This window comes from Haliaeetus albicilla, chromosome 26 (genome assembly GCF_947461875.1).
Source record: "Haliaeetus albicilla chromosome 26, bHalAlb1.1, whole genome shotgun sequence".
In the NCBI taxonomy this organism is placed as follows: Eukaryota; Metazoa; Chordata; class Aves; order Accipitriformes; family Accipitridae; genus Haliaeetus; species Haliaeetus albicilla.
In genome coordinates this window covers 13,301,128-13,325,559 of record NC_091508.1, presented here as the reverse complement: position 1 = coordinate 13,325,559, position 24,432 = coordinate 13,301,128, and the positions used below count along the sequence as shown (strand labels likewise).

The window sequence follows — 24,432 nt, the reverse complement described above, 5'->3', positions numbered from 1 at the left end:
AGTAGTAATAAAAGGATTGGAATGTACAAATGATGCGCAGGGCAATTGCTCACCACCTGCCGACCGACACCCAGCCAGTCCCGGAGCGGCGAATCCCTGCCCCTCCCTTCCCAGTTCCTAAACTAGATGGTATGGAATGGTATGGTCACATGGTATGGAATACACTGTTGGCCAGTTTGGGTCAGGTGCCCTGGCTGGGCATGAGAAGCTGAAAAATCCTTGACTCTAGTCTAAACACTACTGAGCAACAACTGAAAACATCAGTGTTATCAACATTCTTCACATCCTGAACTCAAAACATAGCACTGTACCAGCTACTAGGAAGACAGTTAACTCTATCCCAGCTGAAACCAGGACAATTTCTTTCACCCTGGTGATATTTGCATGAAGAAATTATTTAAAGGAGAGTTTCTATTGTGCAGATGGAGAACCTCGTAGGGTTCCTGCTTGTCTGTCTTTTGGCAGCTTCTGATGTTAATGAATTTTGATGAATTTGCTTCTGATTAATTGACTCTATTTGGCACTTTCTTCTACAGCTATAGAAAGTAAAGGAAGAAAGTGAATGAAGATAAGCTTCAGTTGGTAGAAGCCACTCATTTTCATTTTGCTCTGAATGAGGAATTAAAAGCACAGGAATGTGTATGAGTTTTCTGGCAAGATTTCTTTAAAAAACACCGTCTTCTCTTTTTGTAACAGAACTTGATGCCCCTAGCCAGATTGAGGCAAAAGATGTCACAGACACCACAGCTCTTATCACGTGGTCCAAACCCTTGGCTGAAATTGAAGGCATAGAGCTCACTTATGGCCCTAAGGATATTCCAGGGGACAGGACAACCATTGACCTCTCTGAAGATGAAAACCAATATTCTATTGGAAACCTGAGGCCTCACACAGAGTATGAAGTGACGCTCATCTCTCGTCGAGGTGACATGGAAAGCGACCCCATGAAAGAAGTCTTTGTCACAGGTAAGAGGCTTGGATACCAATCCAAACTTCTGGGAAGGTAATGCAATCACCATCAATCTTCCTGTACTATTTGCCTCATGTTGCTTGAGTTGACAGTTACTGCATCAACACAGAATCAGCACTGTTACAGAGATACATGAAAGTGGAGAATGTTTTTCTCTGCCTTATATACCTTACTGGCTCAACAAAATATTTAGACACCCCCCCCCCCCCCAAGTACCTGAATGTATTTTGAAAATGGGAATTATATTATTAAGTCTCTCAGAAGCTTTTGCTCATGATACCCTAAATCTCTACTTCAGGAAAAAAATTCATCTGGATTACTTGTCTGTCTGCTGACCTGAATATCTTCCATGGTTCCTGTTTCATCTAAGACCTTATTTCTGTTTGTCTAAATGCATAACAGATTAGCAGAGAACTGCTTTTTTTCCCTTCTTCAGTTCTGCATATGTTTTCTGTCATGCTTTTACAAATTACTTTGCTCCTTAGTGATCCTGGGAATGCTTTATGAAAGTGTGGGTCCTTTAGCATGTTATGAAGGTTTATTGCATTAAGGGAGCTGAGTAAATGGTACACAGAGAGTTACCTCCCTTTTCATCCTAAAATGTAGTTGTTCATTCAGAGCAGGATTTGAGTCTGCTATAGGTGTGAACAGTGAAAGCCCATTGAATTTCTACATAATACTCACTTTTTGTTTTGAGACTTACGAGTTACTTGCAGCCATGAATGTAAGATATTTACTGAACAGAAATTCTAGAGATGATCAATTCATTTTTCTTAGCAGCCTTTTTCCTTTTGAAAGCTGAGGTACTTATAAAGGAAAACTAGTATTTTCATGAAAATAAGTTTTTCCAGAAGCCTATTTTGTAATAAAAAATAACTACTAAAATTGAAAATTTAATTTTTGTATCAGGAGATGAAAGTTGAATTTCTTCCGCTGATGTTTACCCCAAAGCTAGCGAACTCTCCATTTCATGCTAAAAGAAATCTGCTTGATGTAGTTAAGAACATAGTGGTGTCATGTGAAAGGAAACTTAACTTCAGCTTTATGGATCATTTCACCTTCTAAAAAGTACTGTTATAAGAGACTGCTGTCAGAAGAGAATGATTCCTATTTATTTATTTATTTATTTTTCGCTTGATTGATTACAGACTTGGATGCTCCAAGAAACCTGAAGCGGGTGTCACAGACAGACAATAGCATTACTTTGGAGTGGAAGAACAGCCATGCAAATATTGATAACTATCGAATTAAGTTTGCTCCCATCTCTGGTGGAGACCATGCTGAGATCACAGTGCCAAAGGGCAACCAGGCAACAACCAGAGCTACTCTCACAGGTAGGGGAATGGAGAGATTGTTGTTAATGTCATGCCACTGCCATCACCCTAGACCACAGTAGCGTAGTGAAAAAATGCCCTTCTGGTCACTATACATAAGACGTACAAGCAGAGATTGTGCATTTTGAGTACAAGCAATTAAATTAAAATAGATGTGATATATATTTACACACCTGCAGATGGATAACTAGCTAACAGAAGGTATGTAGCCATTTCACTTTCATGTGCATCTCCGAATCCTGTTAGTCAGTTCCCTGAGTTCTAGGTAGCTACATGTCTTTGTGGAGATGGCTTCACATGCCTGAGTTCAAAAGGCTTTTGCATGTGCTAGGGATGGTATTTACTGATGCCAGTCTGCAACTTTTCTGTGTACCTGCAAGTTGCCTTACAAGCCTGCAAGGCTAGATAACGGTACTTTCTCCATGTCACATGGATGTCTTCCTGCTTTTCTTTGGCAGAAGTACCTATATTGCATTCTCTTGAAAGTAGAAGCTATCTCTGATTATGCATTTGCAGTGTGCAAAATGCAGTCTCAGTCAGCTATAATCTTTATCCTTTGGCACGTACATGTAACAAGATTTATTAACATCAGGTCAGCTGGAGGGTCAACTGAAACCTTGATTCTCTGCATACACAAGAAAGCATATATCTTACCTTGCATATATTCAGGCTTTCTTATTTAAATAAATGCCTGCAGACACATTCCATGGACAGGAACTCATACTTCTACTCCTCATCTCTTAGGTTTGAGGCCTGGAACTGAATATGGCATTGGAGTGACAGCAGTGAGACAGGACAGGGAAAGTGCTCCTGCTACCATTAATGCTGGCACTGGTGAGTAGCTTGATCCCCCTTTGTGCTCTGGAGGAAGCAGCAAGTCAGGTGGAGCCACTCTGATGTTTCTGTCATTTCCAAGTAATGCTGTAAGAAATACTTTAGAAAGTTCTTGATTTCATTTTTGTACCAATGGGACATTTCCCCTCAAGTGAAACTAAAAACATTTCCCCAAAGATCTTGACCTCTGAATCTGGCTTCCTTTTCCTGTATGAGGATATCTTGGTGTTCTGGGAATTTCATCTCCAGGTGAGCTCCTTAATGGTAATTATGCTTACACTGATTACTCTGGCCATCCTCTAATTGTAAGGATTTCTGGCAGGAATGGTAGTTATGGCCAAAAGGTTTATCTGACAAAGAGAGCGACCTCAGTGGTTGCAATAGTCCTGACTGCCCTTCAAATCCAGGATTTTTCTCACAATATCCCCCTTTTCCTAGGTAAATTCTCCGAAGGCTTAAATTCTGCCTCTCCTGCATGCAGTGCCTGCTGAAGTGAGTGTTAAGTGAGGGAAATTTGTTCTAGTGTGCTTCATCTGTAAAAGAGAACTTCATCATCCTCTATCTATATCAAGCAATGGGGCTTCAAAAGCTCCAAAAGGTGGATGAGACTCTGATCTGTTGCTAGACACCCAGTATAGATGTTACTCTGTCTACAGATGCCTGAAGAACTGTCCCAGGGCAGTTCAGAGACACTTCAACTTTGCTTTTTTAACCTGTAGATCTTGATAACCCCAAGGACTTGGAAGTCAGTGACCCCACTGAAACCACCTTATCCCTTCGCTGGAGAAGACCAGTGGCCAAGTTTGATCGTTATCGCCTCATTTACATTAGCCCCTCTGGAAGGAAGAACGAAGTGGAGATCCCCGTGGACAGCACCTCTTTTATCCTGCGAGGATTGGATGCAGGGACAGAATACACCATTAATCTGGTGGCAGAGAAAGGCCGACACAAAAGCAAACCCACAACTGTCAAGGGTTCAACTGGTGAGTAACAGCTTTTGATAAGTGCCGTGCACCAGGTCATTGGGCAATGACTAGCCCAAATACAACTTCCCCGGTTTTGTAAGCCATGTCTGGGGAACTGCTTTAAAACATCAACTGCCTGCAGAGCAGACTTAGCTCTGTCTAGCGTGATAGACTTAACTGAGGGATAGCTGTATATTTCCCTACCTACTGTGTTTAGCTCCATGTTCTCAATGATTTCTTGCTTATCCTTTGAGAAGACTCACAAAGAACGCAGCTATTTGTCCTGCAGGAAATGCAGACCTCATCTTTTGTTTTAAATGAGGTTGCTTTTTTGTGCATTACATCTTGTTTTGTTTTCTACAGCCAAAAACTAAGAGGAAAAGCAACAAGAATGTGTTTAACATTGCTTGTTTCTGCCTAATGAATTCTCTTCACAGCATGCTGCCACCCATCATGTTTCAGCAGGGTCAACAGGGCTCTGATGTTGCCATTTTTCAGTTTTCTCATCCAAAAGCGAGAAAGGCTACTGCCACAAATCTGGTCACAGTCACTGTTTCCATTGGATACCGTGACTGTTATGTTTGTCTACAAAGAAGGGGTCTATTTCTGCCATCTCATTTTTGTACAAACCACTCCAATTAGCCAGTATCAGTGGACTACTTATTGAACAAGATTTTATTCTTTGTGAGACATTTTGACTCAAAGCTCGTTGCATACAGTATTATATCTCGGTATAGAACACAAAGAAATCCTGAATCTTCGCATGCCTTCAGGCTGAATCCTGTGAGGTAAAGCCTTAACTGCTACAAGTAAGCAGAGACATTGAAAGCAGAATCAGCTGGGCTACAATTATTGTCCTTAGCAGATAGAAAGGTGTTTATCCTTTTCTCCCCAAAAGACCATCTATGAGGTAAACACATGCAAGAAGTTCTGGATTTTACAAATTAATAACTATATAGCTTAACTGACCAAAACTGGTTTCATATTCCTTGGTAGTGTTCATGCCAGCAGAACCTCTGAATGCTTTATAGAGTCAAGTCATCCAGGACAGCAGAGAGTTATATGGTATGGTGTAAACTACAGAAAACCATCAGTACTGAATTATTTGTTTGATGCATAAGTCAGGCCTGTGACCAATATAGGGAAAAATGAGGAAGCCTTGAGGCACACACATACAAAATGAAGCTGAAGGTTTATGTGGCAGGAGTGAGCAGGCTTTGATTTTTCCAAAGTTATCTGTTTCCCCATCTGTCTGAAGACTGAGTGGTCTCAAAAGAAGTATGCATAGACGGTGAAAAGGCAGAAACAACATGCTGTGGAATTTCACAGTCTGGTCTTTCCAGCACCAGCTTCCAAAGTCTCACAAGGTGGCTTCTTTTTCCTGGTTTGGTTTTGGGTTTTTTTTTATAAATACATTCATCTGGCCAGTGTATTTGTTTTAAGTCTTTACTCAGAGCAGCCAGTAAACAAAGAGTTCTCTGCAGTGGGCTCCTTAGAAGCAACAGCAGTAGTTGACATAACCTGTCTCTGTGACCTTCCTCCTGTGTAGGGATGGACAAATCCAAACACATAAGCATGGGGAGGCAGAAATGCTCTGTAAGCCTGTGGGGTATAAGACAAGAGGTCTCTTCTTCAGTTTACTTTTGCATCCACCCTGAAGTCAGTCCTCTTTATCCGTGTTCCCAGTACTTGGGAGGTCCTGAAGTCCTCAGGCTAAGCCAGACAAACTTGTTGTTTTACCCTCTCTTGCAGAGCTATGGGGGACCTCAGGTCCATTGCACTGCTGGGGAGAGTGCTTGGAGCAAGCATGGAGACAGAGGAATGACTGAACTGGAAAATGCCAGTAGCACAGCTAGGACTGGACTAGCTCTTCTTGGTGGGTGGAGAAGGCAGTCCTGCTGTTTACAGGGGCATGTGCCATCCCTGATGAACAAGGGAGCCAGGGACTGCAGAAGGGCTGAGAGTTTTTCTTTTCAGAGTTTCCTTTGCTTCTCCAGATTGGCAGTTTTTCATCTTATATTCTTCCCAGCCTCTTGATGGTTCAGTCAGGCTTCTCTGCCGGCAGGTAGAGATGTCACAAAATCTTCCATAGCATAGGATGGCAGCCTTCCGTTGCGTCTGTCTCTTCATATGGATAAAGTGCAGCTCAAGTGACAAAGTTTTTTTTTAACTGATGTCCATGATTCTGTATTCAAGAGATGGTCAAGTTTATAAAGTGAACAGTTTGCTAAATGTTATTTTGTTTTGCTGAAAAGGAAAGACTAAATATTTCACACTGCCATTTGCTTGTTTGTTTCTTTGTAGCTCTATATAGTCTAACCCTAATGCAGGCAATGACTCCTGACCCAGAGGAGATTTCTGGCTCTGGGAGCTTTCTTGCTCCAGAGGTCTCAGGGATGCAGGAAGATGCACTGAGGGACCTTGTAGTCTCAAGGGTAACAGACCACAGCTTTAGTGTCTCATGGTATGCGAATACAGGCATCTACAGTAGTTTTGTGGTGGAGTACGAGGAAGTGTCATTGGCAGCTGGGCCCCCTGCAGAAATCTTCCTGCCCAGAGAATCCCTAGGTGCTGTGATTGACGGCCTCCAAGCTAACACTTCCTATAAAATCAAGGTGTATGGATTGGCTGGAGAACAGCGCTCTTCTCCTCTGGAATCTGTGGCTACAACAGGTACCTCCTTTCCGTTATTAACGAAGGTATCACAAACTAGGGTGCTACTGATTTGTTAGAGGTCCCACCCAGCATCGCACAAAGGTTGTGGTTTAGAACCACTTCAGAAATAAAAGAAAATGAGCCATTTTACTAGTTGGAGGGACCTTTCTGGCAGCATGTCTTGAGAATGTTACATCAGATTAACAACTAGTCTCTAGGGTGAGCATGTAAACCAGCCCTGAGGAAGCTGAGCAGTCAGACTGCAGCTTTGTTCTTTCTTGCTCTGGTTCTGGAACCCTGCCTGCATAGCACAATGTGGGTCCTGGAGGAGGACAGATGGTAATACATCAGGCATGAGAGGCCTCTCGAGATAGATGAGTGGACATTAGAGAAACCAAGCGCCAACTTCAAATTCCTCTGCTGAAGGACCCAGATTGTGCAGCAACTCTTGATGAATTATGGATGTGATACTGTCTTGCTTCTGGAATTGAGTTGCACATAGGAGCATGGCTTGGAGAAGTAACTTTTCCATTCTGTTGAATGTTTTTAAGAAGATTTTTGCTGTTTACCAAAGACCCTTGTCTGTGTTGTGTGTCAGTCCCTCTTCCTCTCCTGGCTTCTCCCGTCTTAGATTGCACCACCCTTTTTTATACAAACTCAAAGAAACATTAGGAAGAATGATTAGGTGAACTAGTTCGTTGGAAAAAAGCAGTGCTGACCACTGGGAAACTAAATTTGCTAGTACAGGTTGTCCATTTCTTCAGCTGATTCCTCTGCTGGGAGTACCTGGAACCTGACTTCAATATGAGGATTTTTAGTGGTAACTACTATAGTATTTCTGGCTTGTGATATATTGCAATGCTTTCTTTACGAAATTCAGAGGTGCACAGGCACTGTAAGCCCAGTTGAATCAGCTGGTTTGGGAGAGGGGAAAGCCATTTAGCCAAAGGGGTCTGAAAAGATTGTAAATACTGTGATAGGCCATCATGTCTTATAGTGTGCTCAAGCTGATGAGAGACTCCGCAGTGAGTCTCTGGGGCTGATAGCCCCTCTTGGCAAATCATATATAAAAGCCAAGAGACAGAAGCAAGAAATAATACAGAATACTGTTTGCTCCATCCCAAGGAACTGGGGAAATGTCCTGGCAGGACATTAACATTCTTTTTAGTAAAATCACCAATGAAGCATTACAATGGAATTCCTCAAAAGGCTAGCAACAGCAGTATAGACATATTTAGGCCATATTCAGCCTGAAGATTTTACTAAGAGAATGATATTGAGAAGTGTTCCAGTCTGAGAAAGAGCGTGTGTTTGCTGTCCGTCCAGTTTCCCTTCTACATATCTTTCAGCTCTTTGGCATCTACTATTCATTCATCTTGCCACCATGAATCATTCTATCTGGCTGTCATCCACCCACCTAGGGCTCCTAGAGCTCTCTTTCTCTTCTCCCCATCTATTGCCCTCATTGCTAAGTCAAGTGTCTGAACTCCATTGGTCTTGTCATCCTACAGTTCGATTGTTTTCCAGATTTTCCTTTTTTTGTTATAGTATTCTGTTAAACAATGAACACTGATACTGTCTGTGGTATGAGAGTATTTTCCATGTATTCATATAATTCTCATTTTTCTATCTGTTGTTTGTTCACAAAGCCACATATTCCTTTATGACACATGAACTTAATGTGGGGTATATGTGTGTTTATATCTGTGTGTAGAGAGTAGACCACTCTTTCTCATCCACAAATTCATTTGTGGACTCAAGTCATTAAACCCAAGTTAATATTCAGTATTAGGTCTGAAAAAAAATCAGAGGTAATGTAACTACATATAATTACATGTGCCCCACGAGACAATCTGTGCACGGCAGCCTCCCATGTAGTTGTCAAAATTGGCAGAACAAAATTAATCCACTTGTGACAGCAAAATTCTGAATTAAAATGCCACTTAGGTGGTTGGTCCCTCAGTTTTTGTATAATACAGTTGAACTGCTGCTGTATTTCCCATTCAGATTAGAGTAACCAAGTCCTTGTGTGGTTATATTATTACTGGCAGGAATCTGGGAGAAATGTCAGTAGGGCTGGTCAAGTAAAGTGAGAGAAAATGAGATATTACACAGGGTTTTCTCATGGATCTTTGGTATATAAGGACCATAATGCCAGCCCTGTTTTTTTCTTTTTCCCTTGTATTTTTGGATGTTTTTTCCTTGGTTTCCAATTCAGAGTGCATGGCAGTTTCCCAGTGGGACCATCCACAGCATGGAGCTGTACCTGTGTAATGTACTGCTGCCCTTTCCTCCCTGCTGGTCTGTTCACTCTATCTGTGCTTGTCTTCTGCAGAAATACTCCACAGTAAAGCCCAGCTATCACTATGCATGTTAAACAGGCAACCTTAAGGCTGAACAAATACCAGTGCACTCGCCTGATGCCATAGTTTTTTGCCCGTTCCCAGAATAAGAAAGAGCTGGTTGGCATCTAATTGTGCACAAGCAGCTGAGAGTTGCAGAAGGCTAACGACTGCATACTGCATGCCTTCCTGCTTTGTTACATGAGCTCTGTAAGTCTGGTGCAGCCAGATAATGGTTCTGACAGTCAGTTTACTAAGAAAGAGGGAATTATGCTAGTTGTTACCATTGCAGGTGTGCTGGTGCGATGGCAACATGGCTGTCTTCAGGCTGCAGCATATGTAGGGCCTGGTTATTTAAGGGGGGCCCTTACCTAAGTGAAGAATATCAATGATATATGTAAATATAAATCACTGTTTGCCTCACAGGTTTTTCTCCTTCCTGGAGGTGAGCAGAAAACAATGTTATTACATTTGTGTTTGTCCTGAGAGTGTACTTCCAAGATAACATTTCTGCATTTATTTGAAAATATTTTAAATTGATCTTTCTCCTCTGAAAACTTGCTTTTTCTGATACATGTGTGAATTTGGAGACAGACACTGAATCCTGAATATGTATTTGTGCTGATCTGATTGATGGTGGTAGATGACTTGCTCTCCCTTAATTAAATGCAAGTGGAGCATGAAAGCAAGGAAGTCATTGAGGTGTGAAATGATGTGGGTTTCCACTAATGAGGAGATAATTCTGCATGTCAGAAAAATCACCTGCCTGTTGCCTTGCAGCTGTGATCAGAAACACATTCTCCGTGATCTCCACAGTTCTCAGATTTTCAGAATCTGACTGTGCTACAGGATATATTCACAGATCTTTCAGCATGTTGAAGGCCAAGTCCTTTTCCCTTCTGTTCCTTTGGATCTCTTTAAAGAAAGATTGCTCAAGTTCTTTCTGTCCTAGTTTTTAGGTAAGGATGTCTCTGTGTGTCTCCCCCTTTTTTGAAAATTCTGCATGTATCCAGATGGATAACTCCTCCAAGCCTATTTTTGATTGGATAGGATGAGATTTAGCATGCTTCTGCTGTGGCTGATTTCTCAGTCTGGATTTGGATATGTTTGCGATATTTGGCATGCATTCTGCTTATGGTTTGTATCAGAAGCAATAACTGATGTGCTGTAGCAAAGATAAAAGGCATGTTTGAGAGACTTAGGGTTCAAATCCTCACCAGTGTAAATTAGCAAAGTTCTTTGGAGGGAATCAAAGTGTACTGATTTACATCTACTGAGGATGTGCCCGTTTCTCTGCTGGAAGTATTTCAGCTCATCTCTGTATTTAATGGTTGTTGCTCTGGATCTGTGAGTAAGCATGGTTGTGTAAGAACCATGTTGTACTTGATGATGCTACCTTTGCTTGTGGCCTGGATTCAGTCTCCAAAAAAGAAGTACCCATCTGTTTTCTCTGTTCTTAGAGCTCTTTAATGCAAAGCACACAAACTGTTTTGTAGCAGATGTTAGCTGTCTGTTGGTATATTTGGGGGTTTATTATCAGGAAATTTTAACTTGTAATTTACCTCTGTTTAGCATATCTAGTCACAACACCCGGAGAATCAATCAATGAAACGTCATTTAATCCTACCAGTCCTGCACCTACAGAGCTAAGTTATTTAACAAACCCTGGCACTGATTCTCATGCTCTGCTTTTGGTGCCCACTGACCTTCCCATCCCAGAAGCCACTGGTGCTCTTCATGACCTTAATATAACACACAGGACTTTCAGTAGTTTCACCCTATCTTGGGCAGCACAGGACGAGGTATTTGATCAGTTCTTTATCACTCTGAAAGACCTGTCCAGTTTAAACAGAACACAGGAAATCTTTTTGCCGGGAAACCATCGAGAAACAGAGATTACCAATCTCTCAGCTGGCACACAATACCAGATTAACCTCCATGGAAGCACTCAAGGTCAGCTCTCTTGGTCCCTGGAAGCCCTAGCTACTACAGGTATTTTCTATGGATTCATTAGCCATATGTTCCTTTTCTGCTTTGAAATACAGAACTTCATTTTCATACTGCTGTTCCACTGCAGAAATGCTAGGCTTTGTGAGTGATGCATTTCTTCTTAGTTGATTATTTTTTTTCTTCCTTTTGCACGGGATAAAACTCTTATTGCTATGGAATGAGACCCTTGAGTGGTGCAGCATGGACAATGCCCCGTGCAGCTTTCAAGGTGATGTAGCATCAATTCTCTCTTTTCAAATTGCATGCAAAGAGAGACATTGATGCATCTGCTATTTACAAGGCACCTGAAAATAGCAAGATGCTACAGGTTTTTATCTGGATTGTGGTTCAAACACAAGAAAGATTGCAAGGAGGTTGCAGTTTGCAGCATTGGCATGGAAGTGGTGATGTCAGAGGAAAAAAAAGATTGTAACACATTGGGAGCATACCTTTCTGAAAACTTCCACCTCTTATCCCTATTACATGAATTTCATGAGGAAACAGGCCTATAGCCACAGGGCTCGGTTCAATAATGGTTGAAGTACCAGTGTGTAAGTTCATATCTGGAGAACCTAGCTGGAGACTAATGATTGTACCTATCCATCACCCAAAACCAAATTCACAACATGAGATAAAATATTTACATAGAAACATACAGATTATTTCACACCTACTACAAGGCTGGAGCAGTCTTATCTCTCAATGGTTTGTTCTCTCTTTTTTTTTTTTAAGTAAGAAACATCATCCCTTGATATCATTTGCCATGACATTGTCACTGTTTTGTCATGTATGTTGGATGCTTTATGGATGAGGCTTTTGGAGGTCTCCAGCAGTCCAAGTTGGTGCATGGTTTTGTATGAGAATCCCTTGGTCCCTAGAAAGCATGATGGGGTTGTGTGTGCTACCATCTCGACGTGCATGAGAAACAAATGGGAGGAAAAGGGACTCTGCATCTTGGAGGCGAATGAAACCGAGCACTCTTCAGAGAAATCTGAATTGCTTTTAAGCTGTGATGATTACTGCATTACATATTATAATCAAGCTTTTTCTTAAAAGATTTTACCTTATTGTAACTTTTGGTTTAGTTTCACTTTCATTTTAAGGAAATGTGTTTGTTTTGTTTGTTTCTGTTGCCACCAAAAGATCATTATTTCTGATACAACCAGTTCCTTTTCTGTCCTGCTCTCTCTTTTTCAGCTAAACAGTACTGTTTTGACAGGATTCATATTTTGCCTCAATGAGTCTCATTTCTGTTCCTGATAAAGCAAAACAGCTCTGGATTCATGCATATTTTTTTTTGTTGAACATCATTGTGTTATTTCATAAACAATCTCTTCCTTTCTAACAGGATGGGGAAAGCTCGTAAAAACTTTTGTGTTCCTTAGTAGCAATTTACTATACATTAGTGAATCCCACTGAAGATAATTGTCTGTGATCTATGAGTGCTCAACCTCTGAAAATGCAACTGCAACTACCTATATAAGGCTATGCAGCAGTCATACAATAAGCACTCTGCTTTTACAGGGGGAAAATTTATATGAGTAATGTTGCTGAGCCTAATTTTCGTTTATTCCAGGACCGCTTTATCTACTGCCTTAAAATATGCATAAAGCTTAAAGTTGAAGTTTACAACTGACAAATCAGATCCATTCCCCTTCATGCATCATCTCCCATATAAATTCCCAGTCTCAGCAGATTGGGATTATTCAGATAGACTCTGTTTTTATTATAATGCTGATGTGTCAACAATGCAAATAATTAAGAAAAGTGCTAGAAAGTCACTGCAGTCCACAGGCCAATGATAGATCATATAGCAAGAATTTCCATGTAGAAAAAAACCAGGTATTACTCTGTTATTTTCCCAAATGACTGCTGATTTTAAGGAATTAGTTGTATTTCCTCTGTAACAGAGGAGTTCTATTCTTGCTGAGAAAATGACCTAAACTTTCAGATTTAACAGCATCAGGGAGTTAGCTCTGATGGTTGCCAACTCCTTGACCACCCATGTGATGGCTTATGAGAAAGTTAATTTCTGTGAATGCAGATTTCAATTTTAGATTAATATCAGTAACTCTGAAAATCCAAGTTTCTCTGCCCCCAGGAAGGTTTTGTAGACAGAATAATGTAATATAAGGAAGACAAATCCATTGAACTGAAGACATGCAGACATGGAGGAATTTTCCCCTTCTTTATTGTTTTGGATTAGAAATTGTTTAGAAGAATAAATAGCATCCTTCATGTGGACACAATTAAAAGCATAAACATCTAATTCCCAGCTACTCTAAACTCAGTGTCTTCCTACCCTTACAGCAGTATTCACAGTATTATTGCAGTACTCGCAGTCACTTCATAATGGCAAACACTGAGTTGTTAATAGTGTAGTCAAGTGGTTACAGTAATACTTGCTTGTCTCATAGGGGCTTGTAATTAATGTTGGCAAAACCCTTGCAGCTATAAGATAGTCTATATGCTGCTTTCTGTAAGCAGTCTTTTGGCATTAATGTGGTTATTATTTATTATGACAGTCCTTTTCTTCCTGTTCTGTCTTGCCATGTCTCTGAAGAGCTTTTACAAGTTATCTGGGGCAGCTGAGAATGTAAATGTGTGTGTGAGTGCATCTCCGTGTCACTGATTACAAGTGAATTCATTAACATGGAACATCATTAAATAGTATGTCATCACCACTAGTCTGTAATCTGAGTAACTGATTGACTCTCTGTCCTTATTCAGAGGAGGAACCTGAGCTTGGAAAATTATCAGTATCAGAGACTGGCTGGGATGGTTTCCAGCTCACCTGGACAGCAGCCGACGGGGCCTATGAGCACTTTATCATTCAGGTGCAGGAGTCTGACAATCCCCAAGAAACCCGGAATATCACAGTCCCAGGCGGACTGCGCTTTGTGAATGTTACAGGTCTCAAGGCCAACACACCTTATAACATCACACTTCGTGGTGTGATTCAAGGCTACAGGACCAAACCCCTTTCTGTTGAAACCATGACAGGTACCTTTTCAAGTCACTCATTCAGTCTCATGGCTCCCTTTCTTTGCAGACAGGGATGTGAGCCAGAGCTATTGCAACTGCTCGGCAAAGCTTGCTCACTTGGTTGGCTTTGCATGGGGTGCACTGAACTCATTAAAGCTTGGCTGAACATCTCTGGCATGGAAATGTCTCATGATCAGACTTTCCAATAAGAGTCTCAGTGCCCCCATGGAGCCCTTCTCTTTTAGGAATGCTTTTTTCCCCCCACCTCAGAATGGCTTGTTTTGTTCCCTTTACTCACTTTTCTGCTGGTTAACACTAACAGCAAAACCCAACTGGCTGTTGTACATGCTCAGGAAAGCTCACATTGCCTTGTAAAATTATTAAAAAATCTGTTCTTCATAGCCCAGATAATCAAAGCCTGACAGTATGTTTAGTTTTTAGACTTCAGAAGCTACCTCTGAAATTAAGCACTAGCTTCTGTGTAAATACAAACTCAGGGGTATATTGTGTGCATCTGACTCAAGGGCAAGGACAGACACCTTCTATATGTTCTCATATAGAAAAGAACACAAATTATTTCCTAGCAAGAGTAGTATCATATATTAAGCCACATAAATTTGTTAAACAGTTTGATTGGTCTAAAAAAGATTTAATGCAAGAAAACCAAATTCAGCAGAACTACCCTGGCATAAAACTGACCTGAAAGAAGGAAAGTAAGGCCTGCATTATCAGAAAGTTGCATGAAACTCATCAACAGCCACAAAAAAAATTTTCTGGCCAATGTTGTGGAAGATGGCCGTTTTAAATGAGAGCTTATCATGAGCTCTGTATGCCTCACTGATTCTTCCAGGTGTCATGATCATTGGTAATCAGGTGTTATGATCATTGGTAATGAACAGGGCATGAATTAATTGACAATAAAGGGGCACCAGTGGCTCTTCCTTCAGATAATTTCTTGTAGACAGTATCTCTTGCCTCTGGGCTTCCTTACAGACCTTTGCAACCTCCTGCGATTGTGGGATAGCCAGAGCTTGCTCATATTTGATTTCCCCAAGCACATATTACCCAGCACAGAAGGGGATAAAAGTACACATAAGAACTCAACAGAATTAAAACATGAAACGCAGTAGAGCTAACTTGTTTCAATAATGCTTTAAGCAGCCTGGCTTAGGTAGAAGCGTGTCTGGCACAAGGTACTTGCCTTGGGCTGTGTCCCACTGCAGCTAGAAGTCCTGTGCTTTGACAGTCCCGAGTGTGAGCTGGTAGCAGATTGCTCATTGAAAATGGAGAAATGTGGCTAGACAAAGGAGGCTGGACAGGGACAAACAAGAAAACAGACATCACGGGTGTCCTGCCTAAATATGCAATGTTCTCTCTTTTTGTTAACTTAATGAAAACAGGAGAAGATGCCCTGCTGAGGTTTTCCCTTCCCTTTCTGGGTCATGCTCAGCACTCAGCTTTTCAAAATTTTCCCTTCTGGGGACTTCCAATTGTCAGATTTTTCTGAGCCTTCCTGTAACGCATCAGGGATGTCTACAGAGAGGAAGAAACCCCAAGGCAGCTATCACTTTTGCATTTTGGCTCTAGCTCCAAAATTACATGCCAGCTTTCATAGGCTTAAGCTGAAAGGGAAAGTAGAAGAGCAAAGAAAACACAACCTTTTCCTTCGCATAAAGCAATAGCTCTAGTTTTAGCTTTTCCTAAAACTGGAAGCTAACTTTTCCTAATGCCCCTGGGGGCATTCGGAAAAGTTCTTTTGCATCTGCTTTCATGCTCAGACCTCAAAGACGCATGGCTGCTCCTGGAGGTAAAGGGAAATAGCCATCGCTTTAAAGCTTATTTTTCTTTTTCTTTCTTTCTTTCTTTTTTTCTTAATTAACATTTTGAGATGCTTTCATTTGATTTCTTCCCCTTAGTACCTGTCTGCTTGTAGCAAGCTTTTATGCAAACCCTTTTCTCCAGTGGCAGCTTGGAGCACTGCCAGCATGAGCAGAGAGAAGCACGGCATTTCTGAACAGGAGGAGGTACAGGGCTGTCCCCTTCTGACCAATGTTGTTTCCCTCCTCAGGAGTGCACCCAGAAGTTGGTGAGCTAACCGTTTCCGACATTACTCCTGAAAGCTTCAACCTTTCTTGGACAACCACCAATGGGGACTTCGACATCTTTACTATTGAAATTATTGATTCTAACAGGTTGCTGGAGCCCATGGAGTTCAACATCTCAGGCAATTCAAGAACTGCTCATATCTCAGGGCTTTCCCCCAGCACTGATTTTATTGTCTACCTCTATGGGATCTCTCATGGTTTCCGCACACAGGCAATAAGTGCTGCAGCTACAACAGGTATATAAAACCTACCTCAATGCTAACTCTCCTTTCTTCTAACTCTTCCTTACAGGTTGTGCCCCTTTCCCTGCCCTCAGCTAGCCCACCAGTGTACCAAATCCGCTACCTCATTCTTTAACACTTTCTAAGGAAGACCTGCCGGAGACATTTTGAACTGTGAATGTTAATCCACCATCCCATCCAGCAAAGTCAGTCAATCACGTTGTGATGTGATTTCATTCACACAATAAGTTTGCTCTTGTTCAAACATTAAGGTTGGGGCAACCTCTGACACAGACGAGAAGCAAAACAAATTTCCCAAGAACGAAGTGGGAGATCATTCATTATGTTAGCCTTGCAACATGTGTTTGCATCTGTCACACAGTACAGAGAAGATACTATTTCTCTCAGATAAGCTGATTTTTAGATACAGTTTTTATCCTGATTCTCTAAATAGATTGCAGGCACATTTCAGTCTGACAGCAGACTCCTACAAGGCAGATGCACTGCTTGAATTCAACTTCAGAATTTAGTTTACCTTGCATGAGAGATTGAAAGAGTCCATTTGACTTGATGTTGGTAAATGGGATAGGAAGGCATTTAGTTGTTGGCACATTGCACATCTCGAGGTTTTACAGCTGATGTTTTTTCCAGAAAAGACAGGGAAGTCAAATGTTTGATGTGCTCTAGCCAATTACAGTATGAAAGTGGAAGGAGAGGACTAGACTACAGAAGCGGAAGGTGCATTCTCATAGTAGGCAGATAATAGCTCACATTGTGATCATTTAATATCTCCACCAAATTTTGCCTGCTGACATGATCTTAGAGGAAAATTTGTCATAGCAATAGATTAACATGGTCAATGACACTAAGCAGAATAGCAAATATCAGTGATCAGGTAATACAGAGTTGCAGTTTCTAGCATCAGCAGATTGTGAATATCCTCACTGAATCATGGGTAACGTGGGCAGAGTGACTGCAAGGGTGCTGGTATGAAAAACATTGAGAAACACAATGCTAGATGATCTTTGTGACCTGTGGCTCATGTGAATTCAAACTTTATTTTGTTGCTTTGGGTCTTAATAATTGCGATACATTTCCATTTGTTTTTCTTCCCATAGTACAGGAACCTCTCCTTAGCAAACTCACTGTATCAAATGCTACCTCAAACAGCATGTCACTCACGTGGGAAGCACAGGACAATGCCTTTGACCATTTTATTCTAGAAGTTAGAAACTCTGACTTCCCTTTGGACTCCCTGGTGCACACAGTGCCAGGGGCCTCCCGGCACTATGTAGCCACCAACCTCAAAGCTGTCACTAATTACACCGTCCAGCTCCATGGTGTAATTGATGGGCAAGGTGGTCAGACCTTGACAGCACTGGCAACCACAGGTATTTCACTGTTTCACCTTCCAGGTTTGCTTTTTTCTCTTCTTTCTTTTGCTCTCCACCGAACTGCTCTAAAACATGGCTCCAACTCATCGTTCCTTTGGTAAATTATAGGGAGATCACTATGAGGGGAGGCTGAAATGCGCTGGGCTTGAGAGCACTTGGGAAAAGAGATCTGAGACAATGGAAGAGGCTGAAAAAGTGCCCCCAGCATTAAGGGAGCCAGTAGTAAACCATGATTGGTTTCCTTATATATACACTTATCTGCAAGTTCTGTGTATATATAATTGACTTGCTCCAGGTGGTTAATATTTTCCACACAGTATATTTGCACTTGATCTGGAATAAAGTTCTTGTTCATCCCACCCTCACTTGCTTTGTTGTGGGTGGGAAGTCTTCATGTCTTTATGAGCCTGGAGAGGCACCTGCATGCCATTTTGGTTCTTCATTCTTAAAACCAAATGTCTTCCAAGACATTTGGATCTCCTGTGGAAGTTTCGTGCAGCATGCTAAATGACCAACCAAAACTGCATGGATTGGTCTGGCCCCTTGTGCTGGTTCTGATGTTCTTCTCTACCCAGTATTTTTATGTGTTCCCAGCAAAGAGCGGGGCTCAAAAACCAAGTTCACCCTTTCTTGATGGTCAGTCCACCACTCTGTCACTTGCATTGCTACCTTTGAGTCTCTAAGACCTGACTGGATGTCAGAGCTTTTCCTATGGTCATGGTGATTCCAGGATGGTGGGAGATCACTAAGACTTGCCTGAAGAGATAATTTCAACCTATTTTGCATGTAGTGTTCTTTGGAGTCTGGATGTCATGATGTGAACGTGCCTGACTGGATGCAAGTGGCATGTGAAGGAATGTGGCCATTTCAGAATGAGATTGGAAAGGATCGGTTTGTCCTCTCTGACCTGCATGCGGGGCTGATGGCTCCATGTTCAGTTTCACTGGGTTCTTCACCCAAGCCTGTTTGCTCTGCGGATATTTTCTCATCTCCTCCCCTGTCTTCGGAAGTACCATGCTTACATGGTGACATCTCACTGTCAGTCATGAAGGCATTGATGGTCACTGGTTGACAGCATGACAACAGCATGTGTCCTTAATTGGGGCCACTTGGCTTCACCTGTTCCTAGACAATTCCAAAGAAGAAGGTGGACTATTATTTAAAAGTCTTGCAATGAGGGACGGGAGTAAAAGTTGGAACATCTTGGAGCAGTTCATGTTTTAGTTAAGAAAAAGATTTCATTCTTTCACTATTCTCTTTGTCAGTGGGATACATCTTTCTTACTTTTCTCCCAGCATGAATCACTTACATATTTTCCTGTATCTCACTGGCTGCATTTCCCAAGGTGTTCTTGGTTTATACTCAATTGGCAAGAGAAAAAATAGAAAATCAGCCCTGACAGCAGACACAGGATTCTCTGACCACCTGACTGCTGGGTCATGTTTGTGCTCTCTCTGTGCTCTAATGAATCTTTAATGATTTTATGCTAAATGGAATAGCTTTAAAACAGGATGGGTAAGGAGCTCTCCCCCTCCTATAGCCTGAAGGCCAAGTTTCTCCCCTGGCATGGGAGAGATGTGGTTTTTAATTTCCTTTAGCAGAAAAGGAAAGTCTTTGCTTCTTAAGTAAGTGCCCTGACCACCGAACAGTCAGAAAGGAGAGCAACAGCAGTGTTGTGGGTTTTTTTGATTCAGTCTATTAGATATTCTCTGATTGTGCCTAATCAGAGGATAAGGAACACCTTATCTGTGGAGTCCAGGGAGGTTTTGGCATGAGATTAGTGTTGAAATAATCACTGTTAGGATTGAAACCCCTTATAAACTTCAGAGTCCAAAAAGAAAAGTATCTACAAATCCAGGCAACAGAAACACTAAACAGAAGCTGAACGGGGATTTCAAGGACGTCTGTTCTGGGCTCACCTAATTCCTGCCTGAATCCTACTTTATCTACTTTGGAGTTGCCGTGGGTTTGTATTCCCATCAAATTCCCAGTGGGAGTTCCTGCAGTTTTTATGGTTTTACCACAGGACTGTATGCTGTTGGTGCTTCTGTAAATCAGGCCCACATTTCATTTAGGAAAATTGAGTTTATTTAAGAAAATTGAATGAAAAAATAAATTAAAAGTCAGCACTAATTTCAGTGGTTTCTTTCCAAAACCTCACAAAATAGCTTTTGCAATGCTCCTTTTTTTTTTTTCCCTTCAACCACTGCGAAACAAGGCTAAAACATTCAGCCTTATCTTTAAGCATCTATAAACCTCCACTGCTAATTCTCCCAGCCCTGCGGAGTAATGCTGTCTCTTCACCTGTGTTCCTTTCTCCTTCAGAGGCTGAGCCACAGCTGGGCACGCTCACACTCACAAACGTTACCCCTGACAGCTTCAACCTCTCATGGACCACAAGAGATGGGCCTTTTGCCAAGTTTGTTATACACATTAGAGATTCCTATGCAGCACATGAACCCCAGGAGCTTACGGTGTCGGGAGGTGCTCGCAGCGCTCACATCTCAGGCCTGCTAGATTACACTGGCTATGACATTAACATTAAGGGGACCACCAATGCAGGTGTTCACACAGAGCCCCTCACTGCTTTTGTCATGACAGGTACCTGCTTAAAGGTTTGGAGTCTATTTATTGGCTTATAAAAATACATATTCCCGTATGGAAAAAAAAAAAAAAAGACTCTCTACAGCACTGAATATCTTGTCCAGCGACAATGGTTTTGTTTGCAAATTTAGTGCAAGGATGGGTCAGACCAGCCATGTTGACCTTAAAAAACATTTCTAGGAGGAGTTGTAGTTTAAAGTGAGTTAAGAGCCCTCTGGAGTCTTTCTCCCATGTCTAATAATCTTTTTTAACTCCTGAAGTTTGAGGGGGAAATTTGCCTAATACTCAGTCGTTGCATCTGAAGGATCCAGAGAGGACTGGATTTTAGAACGCCTCCTGTCCTGTGATGTCCCCTCAACACATCCCTTATGTCTGAATATTTTGGCCAGACTTTGACTGAAATTGATTGTATATCACGTGCCTCCTAGATGATCAAATAAATGCCACAGAGTTCACCTTCTACGTATTACGTGGCCAGTGTGTGCTACTAGGGCTTGTCACATAGACATGTAGATGCCCTAAATAGGATTAATGGAGAAAGTGAGGCCTTTTCCTTTTTCTCCTCTCTTCATTAACATGCAGTGGGCACACCAGTTGCAGTAGCAGCATCCCTCACAGCATCTGGGCTGTCAGTTTCTGTGAAAGGCAATGTCCATGATCATTTTCCTTAAGGCAAATCATTGCATTTTGCACCAGCTCTGGTCTGCTCCCTGATGACATTCAGTCACACAGTCAGAATTGAGCAACTCTCCTTTCAAAACCCCTGCTCTTTTGCTCCACCAAAGCACAAATGCTTCCTTTTTGAAAATAAACCATGGACATTGGTATTTTGAGAGGAAGCTTCCCACAGCTAGGTAAACATGTGGCGCACTCTACACAGCAGAAGGATGTGCCAGCAGTTCACATAAACCTGCTGGGTTTAGAGTGTTGGTGTCATTCAACAACTACCCCAGGAAAACAATTTCAGCATTTTGGGCTCTTAATTTGTTTACCCACCCTCCCAGAGACCAAACCAAAATGTGAATCTATGGGGTTGCTTGATTAGAAGCAAGTAAACTACAAAAATGTCTCCAAATTGAGTAAATTAGAGCTGAATCTCTGGCACCCATACGTGTAAACATCAAAACATAAGGACTTCCAAATTATAAAACTTTAGGAGGGAATTTTTATGCCAAATTCTAACAACATCAATTTCAGCAGTTGTGAAATGTCAAAACCAAACCCAAAACCCTTTCCCAGAAAAAGTTTTGTGTTTAACTAACTGGTGTTTTCTTAAGTGAGTGGAATCTGAGTGATTGGAAGATCAGATGAGTTAGCTCCTGAGCCAACATAGCAAGGTTGGTCAAATAACTTAGAGAAATACCAGCAATGGCTGGGATCCAGGATCAGGGCCAGGGCTTAGCAGAGCCAGTTATCTTTCTATTTGACTTGTCAGATTTTGAGTGAGCAAAATACACTGAGAAACTATCTTGTGAAAGTTCGGCCTTTTTTTTTTCAGAGACTTGGTGAGAGTTTTGAGGAGTTGATCCACAGCCTCTAAACTTTGACAGATGTCATGCTGATGTGAAAAAAAGATCCCTCACTGGAATTTCTTTAAGTTGTCAACATACCACACTAGAGCTGCCTATGAAGCAATTTGGACAGATTATTGCTCTGTTCTGCAGTCATTAGCCCCAGCCCTTAGCCAGTGCAAACTCTGGCTTCTCTCCTATCCCCCTCAAAAAAACAATCTTGCAAGTATTTAGTACTTGCACTGGCTATGACCTGACTGATCAGTGTCCTGCTTCTGGCAGTCCTTCTGGCATCTCTGACCCCTCCACCACTGAAAAGAAAAGCTGGAGATATTCACGTGAAGTGGAAAGGTAAAGAAGCAAGATGCAGGAATTGTGAATGCCAAAGTTGAGGCTTGTCCTTAAAGCACTGATGGTGGACAAAAGTGGAAGGAAATTAAAGCTTTACGCATAGCATTTCTAAACCAGTTTTGATTATAACTGTCTTACAGTGCATGTGTAACAGAAGAAATGTGCTTACACAGTGAGCTTGGAAGGAATTTCAATGGAGCTTGTGAGATGAGGTGCTGAGACATCCTTGATGAAAATTAAGAATTGAGCATCTAGCTTCTGGAGGCTCCATTGAAAATCCTAGTCTTGTGGTCCTGGCTATGCACTTCTATTAGATCCATACTTTGGGGAAAAATGTGATTTATGTTTGGTGGAATCTGTGAAACTTTCTAATTTGCAATGTTTTTCGCTTCTTTTTTTTGTGTGTTTTTGCACCTTCCCTTCTTTTAGAGGCCATGCCCCCACTGGAAAACCTAACTGTCTCTGATATTAACCCTTATGGGTTCACAGTGTCGTGGATGGCATCGGAGAATGCCTTTGACAACTTTCTAGTAGTCGTGGTGGATTCTGGCAAGCTGCTGGACCCACAGGAGTTCCTCCTTACGGGAGCCCAGCGGCAACTGAAGCTTAAAGGCCTTATTACTGGCATTGGCTATGAGGTTATGCTTTATGGTTTTGCCAAGGGGCACCAAACAAAGCCCCTAAGCACTGTGGCAGTTACAGGTATTTTAATGTGAACAAATTGTTCTCTTCCACCCTTTCTTTCTTGCTTTTCCTCTCACATGGAAGATGTTTTATGCAATCCATTTGCAAAGCAGACCTTGGCTTTTGCATCCTTTTCTGCATCGTGGCTACACATAACTCATCCTGATTTATGATAGGTTCACCAATGAAATTCTGTTCCTTTTAACTTGATGTTTCCCTTTTGTCTTTATGAGGGACCCTGTAGAGGCGCATGATGTGGGTTGAAAGTCTCTGGTATGGTCATGCAGGTACTTCTAACCAAAATCTTTAAAGAAAAATGGCTGCATGTGGGAGCTCCTCTTGTTAACAACTGCTGGGCACATCAGCATTCCCCAACTTGCCAACCAACAGGACCTTCAGGAAGAGTCATACTGGATTTCTTGGCCATGGCCTCCTTTCTTTCACTCTCTGTGTGGGTTCCACCCACAGACCATTGAGTGCTATCATTGCCACCCATAAAGTTGGCATCTCTCTCCAGAAAGCCTTAGCTCATGTTTTCAACCTCATCATAGCTGCTGTTTTCCAGCAGCATTTGAGCTTTCTTGAAAAATCATTGCAGACTGATTCTCTAGCCCCATAACCATCAAGTCTCATTTGCATGTTGTTGACTATGCAGCAGTAAAGCTGGGGGTTACCTGATCAGAGGTTCTCAAGAAAATAAGTGGTAATGTCTTTCTGTGGAAGAAAGAAGTGCATTGGAGATGCTGTAAGATAGTAATCACTCCACTAGCATTTCTGTAGGTAATGATGCCTGACCATACTGAGCTAAAGATATTTTGCAGGTAAACTTACAGCTCCTGGGATCCTCTCAAATGGGTTCTTTCACTAAAGACAGTAGGTCTTGCATTTGGATTTAAGTGTGTTGTTTAAGGCATATGAATTTTCATGATTCCCCTTTGCTGCTTCAACATTTGTTTAATATCAAAGTAAAGAATTCATCTGATCAGAAGCATCACAGATGCCAGAAGTGCATGAAATAAGGGTTTTGCATGAAGAAAAGGACTCTTTCAAGTGGCTTCTATGTTGTCCTCCTAACAGAGAGAGACCTGACAATACTACAGGCATGCCTGCAGTTCTATAACAAGAGCTTGTTTTTATTGTACATAAAGTTTTCACATAGGTAGCAAGGGAGAAATGCACATGAAACTTACTATTAGCATGTGTAACTTTGCATGTCAGAGGCAAATGGTGTATGTCCATGCAGTGGATTTGCTATTAAGGAGTGAAAGTTTGAATGGGCCTGCACAGACTCACATATATCTTCTTCAGTATGTGTATAATGCTAATAATCTTTTTTTTATTATTTTTTTTTTCAATAGCTGGCAGATTGTTTCCCTTTCTTTGAACTGTGGTTGGATTCTTGCAGTATGCTCTATCCAGACCTCAGGCAGGTCTCTAATGAACTGATTAAAAAAATCATTTCTTTTCCCTACTGCTATCTTCTCCTTT

The 24,432-nt window shown here is 41.6% G+C and overlaps 2 protein-coding genes across 6 annotated transcripts in view; both read left to right on the top strand.

Annotated features, from left to right (window-relative positions):
• The window catches only part of LOC104325436 (tenascin), a 75,931-nt gene that overhangs the window by 32,578 nt on the left and 18,921 nt on the right, over window positions 1-24,432 (top strand). For 3 of the 5 annotated variants that reach the window (XM_069772207.1, XM_069772205.1, XM_069772206.1), the window contains exons 7-12: window positions 697-966; window positions 2,119-2,304; window positions 3,049-3,138; window positions 3,858-4,121; window positions 13,820-14,092; window positions 16,143-16,415. In XM_069772207.1, the coding sequence (XP_069628308.1) occupies window positions 697-966; window positions 2,119-2,304; window positions 3,049-3,138; window positions 3,858-4,121; window positions 13,820-14,092; window positions 16,143-16,415 (1,356 nt within the window). The remainder of the gene's footprint in view (window positions 1-696; window positions 967-2,118; window positions 2,305-3,048; window positions 3,139-3,857; window positions 4,122-13,819; window positions 14,093-16,142; window positions 16,416-24,432) is intronic. The other 2 variants (XM_069772210.1, XM_069772209.1) reach the window with 1 other exon arrangement.
• On the top strand, window positions 16,432-24,429 carry LOC138682215 (tenascin-like). Its single transcript, XM_069772211.1, has 3 exons — window positions 16,432-17,791; window positions 20,120-20,395; window positions 22,690-24,429. Exons 1-3 carry the CDS (start codon window positions 17,419-17,421, stop codon window positions 22,974-22,976), a joined length of 936 nt encoding a protein of 311 aa, XP_069628312.1. The 5' UTR covers window positions 16,432-17,418; the 3' UTR covers window positions 22,977-24,429.